Here is an 18,872-nt window from a genome sequence, read left to right on the forward strand (position 1 = left end):
TTCATAATTGGAAATCTTGGCAGCTATCCATACAGCCTGACCATACTGTGAAATGTGGTCACTGGGACCATTGTTACGGGTCCCTGGTTGTGGCAGACAGGGGCAGGAGGACAGTATCTCTATTCTCCTGGCTTCTTTAACACAGGCGGCCTTCTTCTTACTAGTGAACAACTGGTTTCAGTTCTAGTTAAAAATTTTAACTTAGTTGTTATAGGAAGATAGTTATTCCACAGTTAAACATGACAAAAGACACACACACACAAATACAAATTAAAATTAGAAAATTTATTTCCAACCTTCCAAAATCTTCCATAGATGAACATGAAATTGATTAACACTTTTTAATAGCAACAGAGCTGGAAGCATAGTACCTATAAGGATTTGTATTGTTAGAGATGTTTATATATGATTTCCACTAGAAAGACCTTGATAGTTTATAACCAAACTAAGACATGCATTGTCTTGATTTTCTAATCAAAGAATTGTACTGACTAAAAGTACTAATTTAATTGTTCTCATGTAGCAAATAAAAACCACTAATTATTCATTACTATTTGAAAAATAGAAAATTGGTCTGTGAGTTTTATGAGTTTGCCAACATTGATGAAGTGAGAAGGGACTTTCTGTGGAATTCAATAATCAAAGGTGAGGACATAAGCTTTTTGCAAAGTTCTTGTTCTTATGGGCATAAACCAGCAACATAAATAGAAATGAAACCTTCTCAGAAAATTTCAGAAGTTGTAAATAACCAACTGTAGCATCACATGAAGTCACTAAAACAGTCTTTAGGGTATTGGAAATCAGGATTCAGTTCCACTTAAAAAGAAAAAAAAAAGGTAAGAAGAAGTAAGCTATATCAGTTTATCAATAAAGCATTGTGTGAAAGATCTCTTACTGTAGGTTTTTTTTTTTTTTCTGTTGAAGAGATGTTTCATGATTTGTTGTCTTCAGAGACTCCTTGGTACTAAGCCAATGAATAATTGTTATACCCAATAGAAAATAATTATGATATACGAGATTAACTAACAGTTTTTGTATAGAGTATGACCTATGAACAAAGTCCAAAGCTTGCCATTAAATTCCTGTGTAACTAACAAGATAACTTCTCTGTCTCTTCATTTTATTAGAGGCAAAATAATATGTCCCTGTATACTCAGTACATAATGATACATAAATGAAATGGTTTTACTATAATCCTAACAAGCATTCATCTAAAGGGTTATCTAGTATACAGTACATAAAATAATAAAGCATATTATCTGATCTTTGGTGATATTATAGTCATGAACTCTGGTTGTTAGGAGGCAGGGGAGAAAGTTATAGAAAATTCCTGTGACTCATGATAGCTTTGGGGGCTAAGCCTCAAACATACTTATTTATAAACAAACTGAAAATGTGAAGTCAAATTCATTTTCACAGCTCCCAGGGAATCAGATAAGAAACTTGGGTATTTTATTATTTAAAAAAAAATTTTTTTAACCTTTATTTTTGAGACAGAGAGAGACAGAGCATGAACAGGGGAGGGGAAGAGAGAGAGGGAGACACAGAATCTGAAATAAGCTTCAGGCTCTGAGCTGTCAGCACAGAGCCCGACGCGGGGCTCGAACTCACGGACCGCGAGATCATGACCTGAGCTGAAGTCGGACGCTTAACCGACCAAGCCACCCAGGCGCCCCAAAACTTGGGTATTTTAAATCACTCTCAGATATAATTATTTTTTAAGTTATTTTTAGCAGGAATGATGATAATTCTAGAAAAATTCTAGAAAGAAACCAAATTCTGAAACCCTGAAAATATTTGGTGGGCTTTCAACATATTTTCAACTGGTTCACCTAGAAACTGAAATATAAAATTCATTTTCAATTGATTCATGGTTGGCAGGGGAAATAGGAATCACAGAAAGTGTGTGCACATTAAATAAATATGTCCTAAGTAACAATAAAACCATATATACAGATTTTGGCACAACAGAATAGATTATGTGAATTCCATATCATAGGTTTCTCTTTAAGTATTATCTGTTAAAACTTTTAAGGTTGTGTTTTTCCTTTGCCATGGCCAGTCAAGTTTCTTCTGAAGTCTGTTGGGGAATAGTTGTTTTCGGCTTGAAGGCTAAGCTTACTTTTCCATTGCAACATTTATGTTCACTGCCCAGGTGGCTTCAGTCGTATCTCATTACTTTTGATGTTTTTTACTTTTGGAGATTTCTATAAGTAAAGAAAAAATAAGAAGGGTTCATCAGAAATGTGTATTGGAAATAGCCAGGAAGGAAACTACGTGCTTTCAAATACTGTTTATAGTATACTCACATGCATATATGTTTTTGGGAAAATAATTAGAAGCAAAACAAGAGGAGGCAAACAAACAAAAAGCCAACCAAAAAACAAAATAAGACAAGGAAGAAATATAAGCTCTTCAGGAACAAGATACATATTTCTATGAGGTAGGAGACAATACCTTAAATTTGTAAAGTGTTTTTCAGTTTACAAAGTGCTTTTCTTTGCATTTTAGTTTAGACAAACTCTATTATACAGGCTATGTAAGGTAAAAACAACAACAAGAAACCACTGAATCCACAGTGAAGAGACTTGCCCAGCAATCACACAGCTAGTAAGAGACTGAAGCTTGATTGTGCTCTGAAAGTGTCCGATTGCAGACCCATCACCTTGGCTGTGACACGAGGCCTACAGAATGGAGCCCAAACCTAGTGGAGTTCCAAAGACTGCACAGGGGGAAAAGAGTACCTATAAATGTTAAACTGAAGAAAAAGTACCAGGTCCCAAGCGTAAGCAGAATGATCTACTGTTTCTGAGGAGCACATACAGATTTTCCATTAACGTAAAATAACACTGTATCAAGCCCTCAAGTAAAGCAAGCTATACCACAGTAGGGATTCTGTCTATGTTCAGGCAAGACACTTCATTCCTTTCCATTACGGCTTTGGGGAGCATGGGGACTGGGAGGTTTAAAAAAAATTCTACTAGCATCCACTATAATGGTCAAGAGGTACAGAAAACCTGTCATCTCTTTTGCTCTCCCATACCTCCATTGTACTAGTGATCTGTTGAGTGCTAGCCATGTGGCCCTGAAGAGGAACACTTCAAGGTTCTTGACTCTGAGCTCTCATTAGCCTATGACTTCTTCCCTTCCTTCCCTCCTTCCCTTTCTTCCTCTCTTTCTCCCTCCATTTCCTTCTTTTCTTCTCCCTCCCTGTCTTTTTCCTTTTGTTTTTTCCCTTCTTTCCATCTCTTCCTCTCTCCCTCCCCTTCTCTTTTCTCTCCCCTCTTTTCTCCTTCTCCTCCCTCTCCCTCCTCCTTCTCCTTCCTCTTCCCTCCCTCCCTTCCTTTTCTTCTTTCTTTCCTTCCTTCCTTCCTTCCTTCCTTCCTTCCTTCCTTCCTTCTACATACTAGCTATATAACCTTAAGGAAGTTACCTAGCCTTTATGTGCTTCATTTCCTCATGTTTAAAAAGAAGAGGGGGTAAGGGATAATAATTCCTATTTTACAGGGTTATGACAAAGATTAAATTAGGTAATAGATGCAAAGAGTTTTACATTTAACACTAAAGAGGTTTACTGTCTCACCAACTGTTAGCTATTTTTATTACATGTGTGAAATATAAAGACAAAGTATAGTTTTGTGACATCTGAGGAGCTCACAGACTAACTGGGAAAGAAGAAAGGAGATGTCAAAGCAGAAAGAAGTGGAATTTTTCCACACATCATGCTAATTTCTCTGGAAGCCTCAATTTATGTTCCTGCGTCAACATCTCTCAATGCTAACTGGGGCGGGGAGCTGAGGGTAGGGGGTGGGATGGGGGTAGTCAGTGGCCTAATGAGAGAACGCCTGGATTCCATGCGCTTATGATTTCATTCTTTCTCATCACCCCCCAGTCCCAACTTCTACCTTTAGACTTTTAGGTCTTCCTCACATCTCAAACAGCAATAAAACTACACACTGTCAAATATACATTATAGATGAAGGAACACAGCTTTTTAGGCAGTATGCCCAGATTTAATTCCCACTTCTATCACCTACTATCTTTATCTGTAAAAAGGGATAGCAACATTATTTCTCCCTCACAGTATTGCTTTCCTTGTGGGAAGAAGGGGACAAGGGCAAATGAGATCAATATATTGTGATATAAAGAAAGGGAATCTGAAGAACGAGGTCTGATTCCTGAGTCTAAGACTTATGGACTGTGTGTCTGGAGGAATCTCTGAATTCCATTTCTCTATCAAGGAATGAGTTGTGATAGTAATAACTGAATCATAGAGGTGAGGAAATATCAAACGAAATAATGGATCTGCAAGTGCTTTGTACAATGTAAAGTGCTACAGAAATATTACCTGTTATTACCATCTCATATTCACATAAAACTATTTATAAGCCTGTAGTCTGAAAGTTCAATCTGTCATCTTGACAGTTATTAGTCTCATTCTCCCTTGTCAATAAACTGATTTGAGATAGTACATAGTTAAGCAGAAAAATGGGAGGTGAGGGAATTAGAATAATCAGATTATCTCAGTATAAAATAATAGGATTTAAATAATCTTAGTTTGGAGGGGACCTTACAAGTTGCCTTTCCCTGATCGAGCCCAATCTTCCATCCAGCACAAGAACACCTCAAACAACACTTGGGTTCTTGTGGCCAGTTCAAGTTGACAGAGCAGATTTCACATTGAATAGAAAAGGAGTTCTTTATTGTATTAACTTTTAAGAATCTCAAAATGTACAGGAACTGACTTTTCTGACAATTGTTTAGGTTTTAAAATTCAAACTGATTTAAAACCTTCAACTCTTTTGGCATTCATCAACCATTCCTTTTGGAAATGTCACAAACTTTATATGGAGGTGATGTTTCTTACACTGAATTGAATATTCACTGATGGCTTTTGAATTCACATTTACTTAAATGACTAAATTAACTGAGGGATGTAGAATCATGTACACCCCTTGGAGATCAAGCCAAACACTTCATCCACAGAAGAACAGGTAAACAATGCAGTCATGTTTTGTTTTTCTCTCTAAAAAGTATTCTTTAGTGGTTAAAATCTACATCTTTGTAAGAATAACCTATTATTCAATCCACACAATAAAGCTTTATATATGTAAAATCAGATGAATTTTTTGAATGAGAAGATTAAGGTGAAAGAAAAACATCCATTTCCTTTTAGTTTAGAGGAATCAAGTTTAAATTCAAGTTTATCTAAAATTGCTTTACATTATCTTCTAATGCTGATGCTTCCTAAGGAGTGAATTTGAACCACTGCTAGTCACACCCTGCTCATTTTCCCTTTGGGAAACTTTGGGATCCAGTCTCCTCAAATTGCTCAAGCTGATGATGAACAGTAGAACCTGCAGAAAGCACAACTACTTAGAGGAGGCAGCTCAACTGTGAAATGTGGCTTCCTGGAATCTCTTCTCAAGATTTTCAACTGGATTTTCATCCATTTACCCATTTTCATATCTGTATCTAACCTCTACTTTCCTTAGGACCTTTTGTAATTAAGTTATTGGCTGAGATTGAAATAGCTGCTGTATTCTTCCTATCATCATATTTCATCATTTTCTAAGGGTGAGTCTTATATTTATACTCATGGCAACTATTTTTGCACACAAGAAATGTTTCATAGTTGTCACACATTATCCATCAAGCTCAAAATGGGAATCTGGGGCTCATTTCTTTGTTCAAGAAATATTTATCAAGAGAGTCAGCACTCTTTTAGAATCTAAGGATAGAGCAAACGGATAAAAATCCCTGCCTCTATGGTACCCTCATGTGGGGAAGGTGACCCCTGGTCAAAATAAAAAAGTAAGGTGTATATAATATGTTGGATGGCACCAGGGAGATAGGCAGCCCCATACAGGAAGGTTATAATTTTAAATAAAGTGTTTACAGAAGGGATCACTAAGAAGCCAATGGTTGGGGAGCCTGGGTGGCGCAGTCGGCTAAGCGTCCGACTTCAGCCAGGTCACGATCTCGCGGTCCATGAGTTCGAGCCCCGCGTCGGGCTCTGGGCTAATGGCTCAGAGCCTGGAGCCTGTTTCCGATTCTGTGTCTCCCTCTCTCTCTGCCCCTCCCCCGTTCATGCTCTGTCTCTCTCTGTCCCAAAAATAAATAAACGTTGAAAAAAAAATTAAAAAAAAAAAAAAAGAAGCCAATGGTTAAGGAAAGACTTACCGAAGACAAACCTCAAAGTCCGTCACTCTCTGGGGGAAGATTATGCCATTTGGAGAAAACAGTCTGTGTAGGTGTTGAGGAGGCAGCACACTAGAGTTTCAGAGAAACAGTTGGGAGGCCAAAGTAGCTAGATAGTGACAAAGGAGGAGAAGTAGAGAGGCCATTGGAGGGTTTTGAGGAAAGGAGTTACATGATCTGACTAAGGTTTTCACACATGCACTCTTGGCTGCTGTGTTGAGAATGGACAGCATGAGGCAAGGGCAGAAGCAGACTGGGGCACCTGGGTGGCTCAGTTAGTTAAATGTTTGACTCTTGACTTTAGCTTGGGTCAAGATTTCACCGTTCATGGGTTTGAGCCCCACATTGGGCTCTACGCTGAGAGTGAGAAGCCTGCTTGGGATTCTCTCTCTCTCCGTCTCTTTGCCCCTGCCCCACACATGTGCTCTGGAAAGAAAGAAAGAAAGAAAGAAAGAAAGAAAGAAAGAAAGAAAGAAAGAAGCAGACTGACTAGGAAGCCAATATAAGAATCCAAAAAACAAATGATGATGACTTGGATTAGGTTGACAACAGTAAACATGGTAAAAATAAATAGTCGTATTCTAGATATTGCTTGAGGATAAAACCTCAGGATTGCTAGGATTTGCTGATAAAATGAGTGTGATGAGTGAGAAGAGAAAAGTTGTCCATAATTCTTCCACTGCATTGTTTTTCAAAATGTGTTCCAAAGAACCTCCTGCCTCACAGTCACATAAAATATACGTCAAAATAGATTCCTAGTTTCTACCTGAGAACTACTGAATTAGACTGTTTAGAGCAGAGGTTAGAAAACTTTCATTCTAAAGGATCAGAGAGTAAATATTTTAGGCTTTGCATATGGTTTCTGTCAAAATCACTCAACTCTGCGGATACAGTATGAAAGCAGCCATGGGCAATATTAAATGAATGAGTGTGGCTGTTGTTGCAATACAATGTTATATAGACATTGAAATTTGAATTTCATGTAATTTCCATGTCACAAAAAATATTTTTTTGTTGTCTTTTTCTAACATTTAAAAATGAAATAAATATTCTTAGCTCATGGGCATACAAAAACAGACAATGGGACAGGCTGACTGACTCACTGCCAGTTTGCCCATCTTGCTCTAGACAGCAGATTCCAAGAATATGTATTTTCCCCCAAGAATATGTATTTTTAAGATGCTCATAAAGTGACTTTTTTATGTGCAAGAACTTAAGAGAATCACTGCAATAAGTTTTGAAAGTTACTGTCAACTGTTCCTTTTTCCTTTACTTTGTTCATTGGTCAGATTAAAAAACGTTTCTTTAATAAAACAAGAACTAGAATTGGTATGAAATAATGGATAAAAGAAAGATTCTCGGGGCGCCTGGGTGGCGCAGTCGGTTAGGCGTCCGACTTCAGCCAGGTCACGATCTTGCGGTCTGTGAGTTCGAGCCCCGCGTCGGGCTCTGGGCTGATGGCTCAGAGCCTGGATCCTGTTTCTGATTCTGTGTCTCCCTCTCTCTCTGCCCTTCCTCCGTTCATGCTCTGTCTCTCTCTGTCCCAAAAATAAAAAAATAAACGTTGAAAAAAAAAATTAAAAAAAATAAAATAAAATAAAAAAAAAAGAAAGATTCTCATGTGCCAACAAGAAACATGTTTAGAAAAAAAAAAGGAAAAAGGAAATTTAAAATGATAAGATTGAAAGTTATTTATGAGGATTTTCAGAGAATTAGGGAAAGACTCAAAAGTATATTATTAAAAGTAAATTCTATAGTTAAAAAAATGCCTTTACCATTAAAAAGGATCAATTGATGATTTGTGCATGACTCCATAAAGGTCAAAAGGCAGAGGTCACCACACAGATTCAGGCTCCTGTTCTACACAAGTGAAGATACTATCCTCAGTCTGGAGAAAACTATTATTTTGCCACATGAAAGAATATCACCTATTGTAAGTTGGACACCATGCACGTAGCTTAGTTGTTAGGTCACAGTTGTTAGGCGTTTACACCATGACATCTCCTTTTTTCACTTGATCATCTAATGCTTTGATTGCTCTTTCTAGTGTCACACTCAAATCACAAAAAAACATGGGGGAAACAAGAAAAAAACTTCTTTTACTTAAATGGATCTGTTAATCATAATCATAGTACAAAAATCATTATTCTCGGCTTAAAACCTGATTTTGATTTTTCATCTAGTATTTCTCAACTTCATCTCTACTTTTCTAGTATATTATTATCTTCTTAATCTCAAGATTTAATTCACCAAAGTTTTATTTCTGAGACTGAATCAAATATAAATTGATAATTTTTATTTCAGAGAAAATAATTTTGGAAAATATAACTCAAATGCAATGTACAGTCCTAATAAATAGATCTAAAACTATTAGCAAAGAGCCTTTTTGTACCTAAATAATTTACTGGTGAAAAAACAACAAGTTTCTGAGTGTTTAGCAAGCATTGTGAAATCTATATGAGTGGAAATGAGAAGAAAAAGGAAATGGAGTGGAAGACAAGACTTCAAACAGGCTATCTCAATAATCTATCTTGGTCTAACACTCCTGACAACTAACAGCTAGAAGATATATTTCTTCAAATCTCTAACAGATTCCTTGGTGTACTCACATGGTTAAATATGATGCCACAGCAATCAATATAGTGCTAAACAAAGACTGTTGATTGACCCTATAATAATAATAATATTTTAGTGTATCCTCTGTGCCAGTCTCATTACACAATTTCATGTGAGGCAGGTATTTTTATTCTCATTTTACAGATAAAGAAACAAAATCACAAGAAAATGTGACATTCATTCAAATAAGAGTTCAGCCTTGGGTCTGTCTGGTTGCAAAGCTTGAATATTTCCCTCTATAACTCACCATCTTGCACAATGTTTCCCCAGTTGTTAATGTTCCTGTCCAGCCACAGATTGAGGAGAGAATGGAGTGAGAAGAAAAGAAAAGAAAAGGGTTGCATTGCCTAGAGAACTGCTTTTCCCTTTCAATATGGTATATGATTTTGCTTTTACAATTAACATTCTGCTGATGAGATTTCCCATTGGTGAAGGCTGACGAGTCAGATTTTCCGCAAAGAGAAAACACTGCAGGAAATAAATTAATCTCTGGGGAAGATGAGGGGCAAGGCTGTCAGTACTCACACAACTGCCTAATAGGAAATGATATTTCAAAACTGTTGAAAGAATGAAATGACTGTGGGTTCTCCTTCCAGCATATTCTTAAACATTTAAACCTTCCGAGAAGAGGGAAATGGGTTGCTATAAAATGAAGAGCAATCTTACAACATTTCACTTTAGGCTGTCAGTACTTCCAAACTCAGATAGTATTCCCTGGAAATGTCAGAGGAATCATACCGGTGTCCTTGTTTTGTTTATATTATGAAAAATCTGCACTGATGTTAAATAGAAGGATGAATGATATACCAGATTTTTTGATTACCAGTTTGAAATTACAGGAACAAAACAGATGAACATAGGGGAAGGGAAGGAAAAATAAGACAAAAACAGAGAGGGAGGCAAACCATAAGAGACTCTTAAATACAAAGAATAAACAGGGTTGCTGGTGAGGAGGAGGGAGGAGGATGGGCTAAATGGGCGATGGGCATTAAGGACACTTATTGGGATGAGCACTGAGTGTTATATGTAAATAATGAATCACTGGGCTCTACTTCTGAAACCATTATTACACTATGTGTTAATTAACTTAGATTTAAATAAAATTTAAAGAAAAGATAAGCAAGTAGGCGTCTTTCATGGAATAAATAAATAAATAAATAAATAAATAGAATTGTCCAATATTTTATATAACAGATTTTCCAGTCTTTGGAGTAAGGGTAATTATTGTGCTTAGAATTACACACTACTTACAATAACACTGAATTACTGAAGTGTTCCTTTATTAAAATTGAGAAACGGAAATATGTTTTATGATATCTAAAATACTATCTCTTGATAGCATGTTTTCAGTCATTCTTCCGTCCAGGTCTTTAATACAGAACACCAACTTTATCTAACTCTCAAAGTAGTCCCGATAGATAACTGCCTCATGTTTCATTTCTCATAATACAAGTAAAGTCTAAAGTTGAGATCAAATGTTAAGGTTAAATTAAAGCTCAATATAAAAATTTATTTATTTTCCGATATATCCATTCTTCATCTGTAGCTTCTACCTTGACTTCAGTGATGAGTTTTTTCCACGGAGCTTGTTTTCTTTCCCCTGTTTAACTGACCACAATATGTAGGTTCCTACATGTGGTGAATCACTTCTATGTGACTTTTGCTTACAGACGACCAAAGCTGCATGCTCTATGATATCAGAATAGGCCACAGAATCTCATACTTTCAGAATTGACAGGGCACAGAGATTTCTTGGTGTACCTCCTCTTTTGGTAAGGAAACTATAACTCAGAAAAATGAAATGGCCTGTGAAAGGCAAGACATCTGGGTATGGCAGAACTGGAACTAGACCTTAGGATACCTGCTTTTTGTTTTCTGACCTAGGGGGTCTTCTCACTCTTTGACAAGTTGAATTTATTATGTAAGATGAGTTGTGGCATGAATTTAATGTAAAGATGGAGGAATAATTAGAAGAACATAACTGAAGCTTCAAAAGAAAGGACATTCCAATTGATAGCTTTGTTCAGGAGAATATAGAATTTGCTCAGTAGAGCACATTTATGCAGGGCAAAAACAAATAGGCATATTTAAAAGATTATCCTTTCTGGCAAAGAGTGCAGTTTTTAGAGAGACACAGAAGGAGGAAATCTTTGTTCAGCCAGTCAGATCACCACAAGCAATCTCTGCAATATGAGTTGACCTACATTATACCCAGATCCTTTTCACAACTAAATGATCATCTTCTGATACCAAATGACTTTGTCCTTGGCTGAAGGAAGCCACCTTACCCACAGTCCTGCCCCCTTCTTGGAAGCCTCGATATCCAATGACTGATAAAGACCTGGCCCCTCATCCCCAAACAGGACAACTCTGAAGAGCCATACCAGCTCCAGGCCTTCCGGTGGGAACAGCTAAGGTCTCTGTTGTGACTGTATTATGACTCAACTACCCCCTCTGCCTAGACCTGCTTTTGTTTCTCTGCCATATGTGTCGTTCCCAAAAGCACTCCCAATAAATGTTCCACATGCAAGCCCACCCAGGGAACTAGACATGAAACAAATAGCTTAAAACAAACATTTGTACTTAACACACGTCGTCTACCAAAAATAGCACTTTAACTGAATAAACAGTGAAGTCCTGTGCTCTTCCTGAGCTATTGCAGCTGACCTAAGATGGGGAAGATGTCCATTAGGGAGGGTCAGGGCTTTCCTGTCCCTGCAGAGTTGCACTATATCTTGGACTCAGAGGAGTCAGTGTCTCATCTCCAAAGGTTTCCAATTGACTCCCAGGCACATGGGATTCATAGGAGCCATGAATTTCCCAGGAGGATACATTCTTCGAAGGAAAAAAGGTGCCAGCAGAAACTCAGAAACCACAAGAGCTACAACAGGTGGTCACAGCCAGCGCTTTGCAAAAGACACTGTCTGGAACCAAAGTTTTTCTTAGTGATCAACTCATAAGGATGAAAAAGTTAGTTATAATAGCTATGATTCAATTGGAGTTTATTATGTCCTATACCAACTTTAACCTATTTTATCGAATATAGTCTCCAAAATAGCCTATGGTGTAGCCCTATTATTAATGCAGTTTTACAAATAAAGAGCTAGAGACATTAACAAATTGCTCATGGTACACAGCTAGCAAGTGGGAGCCAAGATTTAAACCCAACAGTCTGAGTTCAGACTCCAAAGGTTAAGCACTTAATCATCCCACTTTTAGAGGACTGTTCTTTTAGTAATTTATGGACAAACCTATGTACAGGCTTAATAACAAAGTTCCTAAAATAAGACGTGGGCATTGCCAACCTGCCAAGCAACCAGAGTGAGTCAAGGACCCACAGAAGAAGGTCATGCAGGAGACTGGGGGAAGCATTTACATTGGCTGCTTAGGGAAGAAGAGCCAGGCCCGGCAGCACGGCTCCTGAGGTAGAATTTGTTGCTCCCCTGGCTGCAGCAGTGCAAACTTTCATCACACGATGTGCATTCAGCCATTCACAGCAAATCTTCTCATTATTTACGTTCAAATCTAAAATAAAGAATTCCTTTTAGTATAACGATTAGATACATATTTGAATTGGTTCCACTTCATCTAAGTGGAAGAACAAGATTTGGGTGTCCAAAAGGAGCAAACTGGGAGAAGCAGCACCCCTGTCTTCATAAGATTTTTGCCTTTGTTTTTGCTTTTGTCTGTGATATGCTACAAAAGACTCTAAAACTGCCATTCTTACCAAAGAGAATTTAGGAAATTACTGACTTCTGTCGAAGCACTAAAAAGAGGGGAAAGTTCGGAAAGGGTATCATCTGCTTGTCCTGATCTCCGTGGTGGCTCCTGGATACTCAGAGATGAGCTATCTCTGGTATATGGTAAATATTAAGTAGGGATCCAGTGAGTCTGTTTTTTTTCCAAATAGAGAGACATATATTACAGAAGATAAAATGGAATTTGAAGAATTATATTTCTGTGTTATCTAACTTGTATTTTTACATATGGAATTGTCATACACTTTAATTCATAATGAAGTCAGCTTATTCCGTAATTGATTGTAATTACAGATGGGAAAGCAAATGAAGATATTTCCCAGATGAGTGGACTAAACAATTTCTAAATAAATGTATGTTGAAATTAACCTAAGTAAGGAGAGGTCAGTTTACCGTTCTTGAATAAAGTTAGGAGTCTCACTTGCTTAAAAACACTACTTTAATTCCAGGTGTTCTTTTTTCTTAAGCCATCACTTAGAGGCGACATCTTCAAAGCAGGTGCTGCCCGGGTCTGTGACATATTCTGCACTATTCATGCAGGGTGCAAAGCTGGGGCTGTCCAGTGCCATCCCAGGAAGAGGTACACACAGGGGTAGATCAGATAAGTTTTCCAATGATTGAAACATAAACTTTGATCTTGGGAATTTTGTTATCTGGTATTTTGTAGGATCCATAATCTTAAGGGGAAAAAAGTTTTCAATGAATTAGTAATGGCTTGAGACTCAATATACTGCAATATTCATTGCAGTAGTTGTTTCTTTTATGGTCATGCTTGATTAGTATTTGAAATTTGCAGGAATTGCAATATGCATGGTTTTCAAAGCCCTTCACAGAATTTCATTTTTATCAGTCGGCAAGAGTCAATGAAAAGGCAATAAGAAAAGCTCTATGGGATATTTTTATAGGAGTGTCAAAAGTCAGTAAGCTAACTACATGAAAGAACCCAGATTGTACAGACAGAGTTTGAGCAGAAACACTTCAGAGACGTTATATCTAGTATTTTGACTTTTACATGCCCTTGGAGAAAAAAAGGAGCACTAGCTACAAAACCAAATACGGAAGGGAAAGGGACAAACCATATGCTTAAGAATAATTACCGTTTCCATTTTCCTACAAACGAAATGTGAAGTTTCAAAGATAAAGTGTAATAGAAATTGAGCTGCTTTGGTGTGTCTAAAATATTGCCAAGAAAGAAAATTCTCATTTCCCTTGCTAACTCATCCCAGATTTCTACAATATGGAAGTTAGTAGCAACGCTATCAACTTCTCCACAAGTCCATTTGTTCTTGTTTTGCTTTTAGTAGAGATGAAAAATATCAGATCATCACCCCTAGAAAGAAAACCATCATAATTCATATATACATTAGGTTACTTCTTTGACACATCTTTAAATTAAAGAAATCTCAGTTGCTATAACCTCTTCTGAAGCTATTAATCCTCTTGTTAATTCTAGCAAAAATTTAAAAATATTATTGTCATGATAATACAAGCAATCTTAAAACACATCCTTGGCCATGAAAACCATAAATGAAGAGAATAAAATAGAAATAAAAAATAAAAAAGAACAATGAACAGACTTATTGTGAGTGTCTAATATTACGCTGCACTTAAAACTACATCTCAATGAGATTTGCAATTCAGGCAGTCACTTTGAGAGAGCCATATATTCCAAGCAAAGTGGTAGTAACAATCTGTAAATTATGCATTTGTCATGTGGGCAATTAAAACCATTGTCACGTGGCTTAACTAACCTGTGGTTACATTGGTGGCTGCTACGACAGTTGCCGCACTCTTGCTTTTCTCTTTCTCCAGATCGGCTGAATCATTTTGACAACCAACTGGTACTTTTGAATCCAGGCCAGCTTGATTTGAGTGCAGTTTCTTGTCTACATGGAGACTCTGAAATGACACAGGCCAGAATGATTGATTTCACAAGTAAATTATCAGTCCAAAATAAATGCTTCCCAGAGATATGACAAGGATAAACATTTATCATATGGCAAGTTATGTCTGTACATCTGAATCAGAACATTCGAAATGTCAAAGTGAGTTACAAATTACATTTTCATCAATATATTTTGGTAATCTACGTGTGGAATTTTTTAGGCAATCTGAGTGACTAGAATAAGAAGTCATCTGAGACTCAGACAATCATCTTCAAATCCTGTTTGTGTACATCATTTTCTTCTTGTAAAGTTTATAAGATATTCTCATTTAACACATTTTCACTCAGTTTTTATTCTTAGAGTTAAATTCTACAGCATTTCATTATGTGTTACATAATCACATATTATATAATGAAGAGCAGGTTTCATTTCTGCATCACCTGTGGCCTTTATGTAAAACAAATCGTAGCATCTACTTTAAATTAACTCATATTTTTATCAGCATTATGCAAACTTGACAAAGCTTCTCTACTCAATTTAAGAATAATAATTCCTCCTAACAATGACTTATTAAGGCACAACATCAATGGACCCTAAAACACCTCTCACATATAAGAGATGTCACAGTGTTTGATGTAATACTGACATATTGTATGCTTCAAAAGAATCATCAGATAGGAGCAAAAACTAGAGACCTAAACAGGAAACTGAACTTTCAGAACTTTGAACTATATTCAAATTCAGACTAGAGGGTTTTCAGTTTAAACATGGTTACATAATATTCAAAGATTCATAGAGTCAAAATTAGCCAGTCAACATTGGCCATCCATATTAGCCACTTTGGTTCACCAAGGGATAGGATAATGAACAATTTTCCTTACGTTCCTTGTGCAGACTGTGTACAGCATTAAGTTTATTAAAAGCTTTATCAAAAGCTCAAATTAAAGGCTTTTAAAGCTTGGAAAAGGCCAATCAGGAAATTAGGGTCCATCATGATTAAATAATTAACCCAAATAAACAGAATGAATGGTGCCGAGCCTCAGGGATACGTCTCCCAACCCTTAGTCCAGTGCTTTTCACACCACTGTGCAATCCATTTGTTCATTTATCCATTCAATGTGGTGGATTGGTTACATTGATGGCCCCATTTCTTCACCTCTCTCTGTATCCACGTCCTTCATGTAATTTTGCCGTGTTCTTCTACTTTGACTTTTGACTTGTCCATGTGACTCCTGGATCAACAGGATATTGACGCATGCGACACAGAGACTTGAAAGATAGTTCCACAATTGGCTTTGCTCATTCTTGTCCTTTCACTACTCCATGAAGACATGCTTAGACTAGCCTACTGGGGGTTGAGTGGCACAGAGAGTAAAGTCAGGTTACCCCAATCATCAGAGCTGAGACAACCAACAGCCAGTAGAAACCCAGACATTTGGGTGAACCAGCCTTGATCAGGTCAGCTGAACTCCACAATTTCGTGGACTAAATAAATGTGGTTTGGCTATATGGATTTGATTTTGCTGGTGAGTATGCAGCATTGTGTGGCCATAGATAAATGATATATCCAATTTATCTATAGAATCCCAGATACTGGGTACAGTATGAGAATACAAATGTAAATATGACATAGTTTAAATTGTTCCAACATAACTTCTTAAATTGTTTAAGTGGAGAATTAAAATAGAGTGTGGTAAGTCATTTGTAGATAATTCTCAAATTCCTTCTCTACTAACAAAAGATGGGATCCAGGTGATCCTATGGGGGACAACTCAAAAGATCAGCATTTGAATGTCGGTATTGGCCAAAATGAAACTGCTACACCTGTTTATATTTGACTCATCCACAGCCCAGAAAAATTTAAGTCAGTATGAATTTTTAAATTTGTTGTCAGGCTTGTCACATAGTTTGTATTGGCCCATAGCTTTGAAAAGAAGCAGATTAAACTAGAATTTAAGTATTTTTGATATTAGATGCCTTTGGAAAATATATTCATTCAATGACTATTAAATCATAGTTGTTCAGTATTGAGTAATAAACTAAGATAAAGAAGAAATGTGGCTTCTTGTTTTTTCATTCCAAATTCAATAAATATTATTAAAATATTGAGGGAGAAATGTAAAAATTCATGAAAATTATGTGAATTATAACCAGATTTCAAAGAAGAAACACAAAACTTAAATAAATTTCTGAAACCTGAAACCTGTAACATGAAAGGCTGAGCAGATCAAGGCTGACCATTTGATCATAATGGGTCAAGTATTGCACAGGTCTGGTGCATCTTGGTGCAAATCTCTGGCAGATTGAGCATTTTATAAATACATTAGCATTTCAATAATTAAGAACCCCACTTTGCTAAATAAAGGCAGTCCCCACACTGGTCTCCTCTAGTGGAGCCATGTCAAGTTTTTCAATCTCTCCTTTTTTTTACTTGTTACAGCCTGGTTCCTATTCCCTAGTCCTAATGTAAAAGGAGATAGATATGTCTTAAACTGCTGATCCTGCTGTGTTCTCTCAACCTTTTTTACTTAAAGTCAGTCTTTCCCTCCAGTTCCTGGCTTTTCAAACCATCCACAGGTACTAATTTTCTACTTCAAAAAATCTCCACAATGCTCCATTTTTCACTGCCCAAATGCCTTCCATTAAGCATCAATCCCTTCCTCTCTCTCTTCCTTCTTATCTCTCAGATTCTCTCAGATGCCTTCAGAACTTTGCTCCATAGTTTGCAGTTTTCACTACATATTCAACTTTCTTTTAGAACATTGTCACTACCTCCCTACTTGACTAAAATTCCATTCTCCATTGAGGATAGCACTTCTCCTACAAATGAAGTTGCTGCTTATTCCTCCACACTCTAGACAGCCTCAAGTTGATATTCTTTTTTTTTTTTTAATGTTTATTTATTGTTGAGACAGAGAGAGACAGAGCATGAACGCGGGAGGGTCAGAGAGAGAGAGAGGGAGACACAGAATCTGAAGCAGGCTCCAGGCTCTGAGCTGTCAGCACAGAGCCTAATGCAGGACTCGAACTCACGGAGTGTTAGATCATGACCTGAGCTGAAGCCGGACGCTTAATCGACTGAGCCACCCAGGTGCCCCTAGATAGCCTCAAGTTGATATTCTTGCCATAGTACTGTCCACTGCACCCTTACCTCCTTGCTAAAAATCCCCACTGCTTTGATATTCCTGCCAGCTAGGTAGGCATCATCTCCCTTCTTGTTGGTATCATCCATCTACCAATCTCTAGTCACAATCCATTCTTCATAAAAAAAGACGGGATTATCGTTTTTCCTTCCATCCCCATGATCCTGGATGATGTTCATATTTACGAAGACATTCTATTCAACACCCTGACTGGATCTCCTTATTATGAATGAACTTTCCATTTCTCTCCCTTAGACTTTCACTCCCAGAGCCACACCTGAAACCTGTCATAATAACCTTTTCCCCCTCCAAAATCACTAAGTGTTTTCCTCCCTCACCTAATCTCCTATCTTTTATTGTCTGTACTCAAGCCAAGCTCCCATCTCCAACACTGTTTTTTCCACCAGGACAATTCTTGGACCTCATTGGAACCTGGGCTCCATTGATCGTTCTACTTTCTCTATATCTACCAGCGTCCAAGGCTCTACACAGCATCCATCCCAGTTTGAAAACTTCCATCTGTCCGACTTGATCCTGCTTTAGCCTTCAGCAGCACTTGACATGTCTAGTCACTCCCTTTCTTTGCCTTAAAGTCTCTAATACCGGGGCGCCTGGGTGGCGCAGTCGGTTAAGCGTCCGACTTCAGCCAGGTCATGATCTCGTGGTCCGTGGGTTCGAGCCCCGCGTCAGGCTCTGGGCTGATGGCTCAGAGCCTGGAGCCTGTTTCTGATTCTGTGTCTCCCTCTCTCTCTGCCCCTCCCCCGTTCATGCTCTGTCTCTCTCTGTCCCAAAAATAAATAAAAAACGTTGAAAAAAAAAGTCTCTAATACCACTTTGACCATTCACTCTTAGTCCCCTTTGCTATTTCAACCTTCTTTACCTACACATTGACTGTTAAGACTTTCTCAGAGTTTTGTTATTGACTGAGCTGTCTTTGTACCATCCTAGATAATTCCAACAATCGTGTGGCTTAATTTACTGTCTATGTGTTTATGACTTCAGGGGTGAAGGGGAGATTTATAAAATGAGATGACCAAGGGCTTGTGTACTATGATAAGTACTCTGGATTCCAATTCTAAATGTGCTTTAGCTTTACAACTCCACCACTATTCCTTCCTGTCTTAAGGCTTGGATCTTCTGTTTGCCTAGAACATTCCTCACAAACTCTTCCTTTTTAAAAAAAAATTTAATGCATTTTTATTTTTGAGACAGAGACAGAGTGTGAGTGGGGGAGGAGCAGAGAAAGAGGGAGACACAGAATCCGAAGC

At 37.5% G+C, this 18,872-nt stretch overlaps 1 protein-coding gene across 1 annotated transcript in view; it reads right to left on the reverse strand.

The window, feature by feature from the left end:
• Nucleotides 1–314: 314 nt before the first annotated feature.
• THEMIS (thymocyte selection associated) overlaps nucleotides 315–18,872 on the reverse strand; it is a 187,834-nt gene continuing 169,276 nt past the window's right edge. Inside the window, exons 5-6 of the mRNA XM_047860584.1 lie at nucleotides 14,327–14,474; nucleotides 315–2,207 (exon numbers count right to left, since the gene is read on the reverse strand). Of these exons, the coding sequence (XP_047716540.1) occupies nucleotides 2,176–2,207; nucleotides 14,327–14,474 (180 nt within the window). The 3' untranslated portion in view covers nucleotides 315–2,175. The remainder of the gene's footprint in view (nucleotides 2,208–14,326; nucleotides 14,475–18,872) is intronic.

This window comes from Prionailurus viverrinus, chromosome B2, assembly GCF_022837055.1.
Source record: "Prionailurus viverrinus isolate Anna chromosome B2, UM_Priviv_1.0, whole genome shotgun sequence".
In the NCBI taxonomy this organism is placed as follows: Eukaryota; Metazoa; Chordata; class Mammalia; order Carnivora; family Felidae; genus Prionailurus; species Prionailurus viverrinus.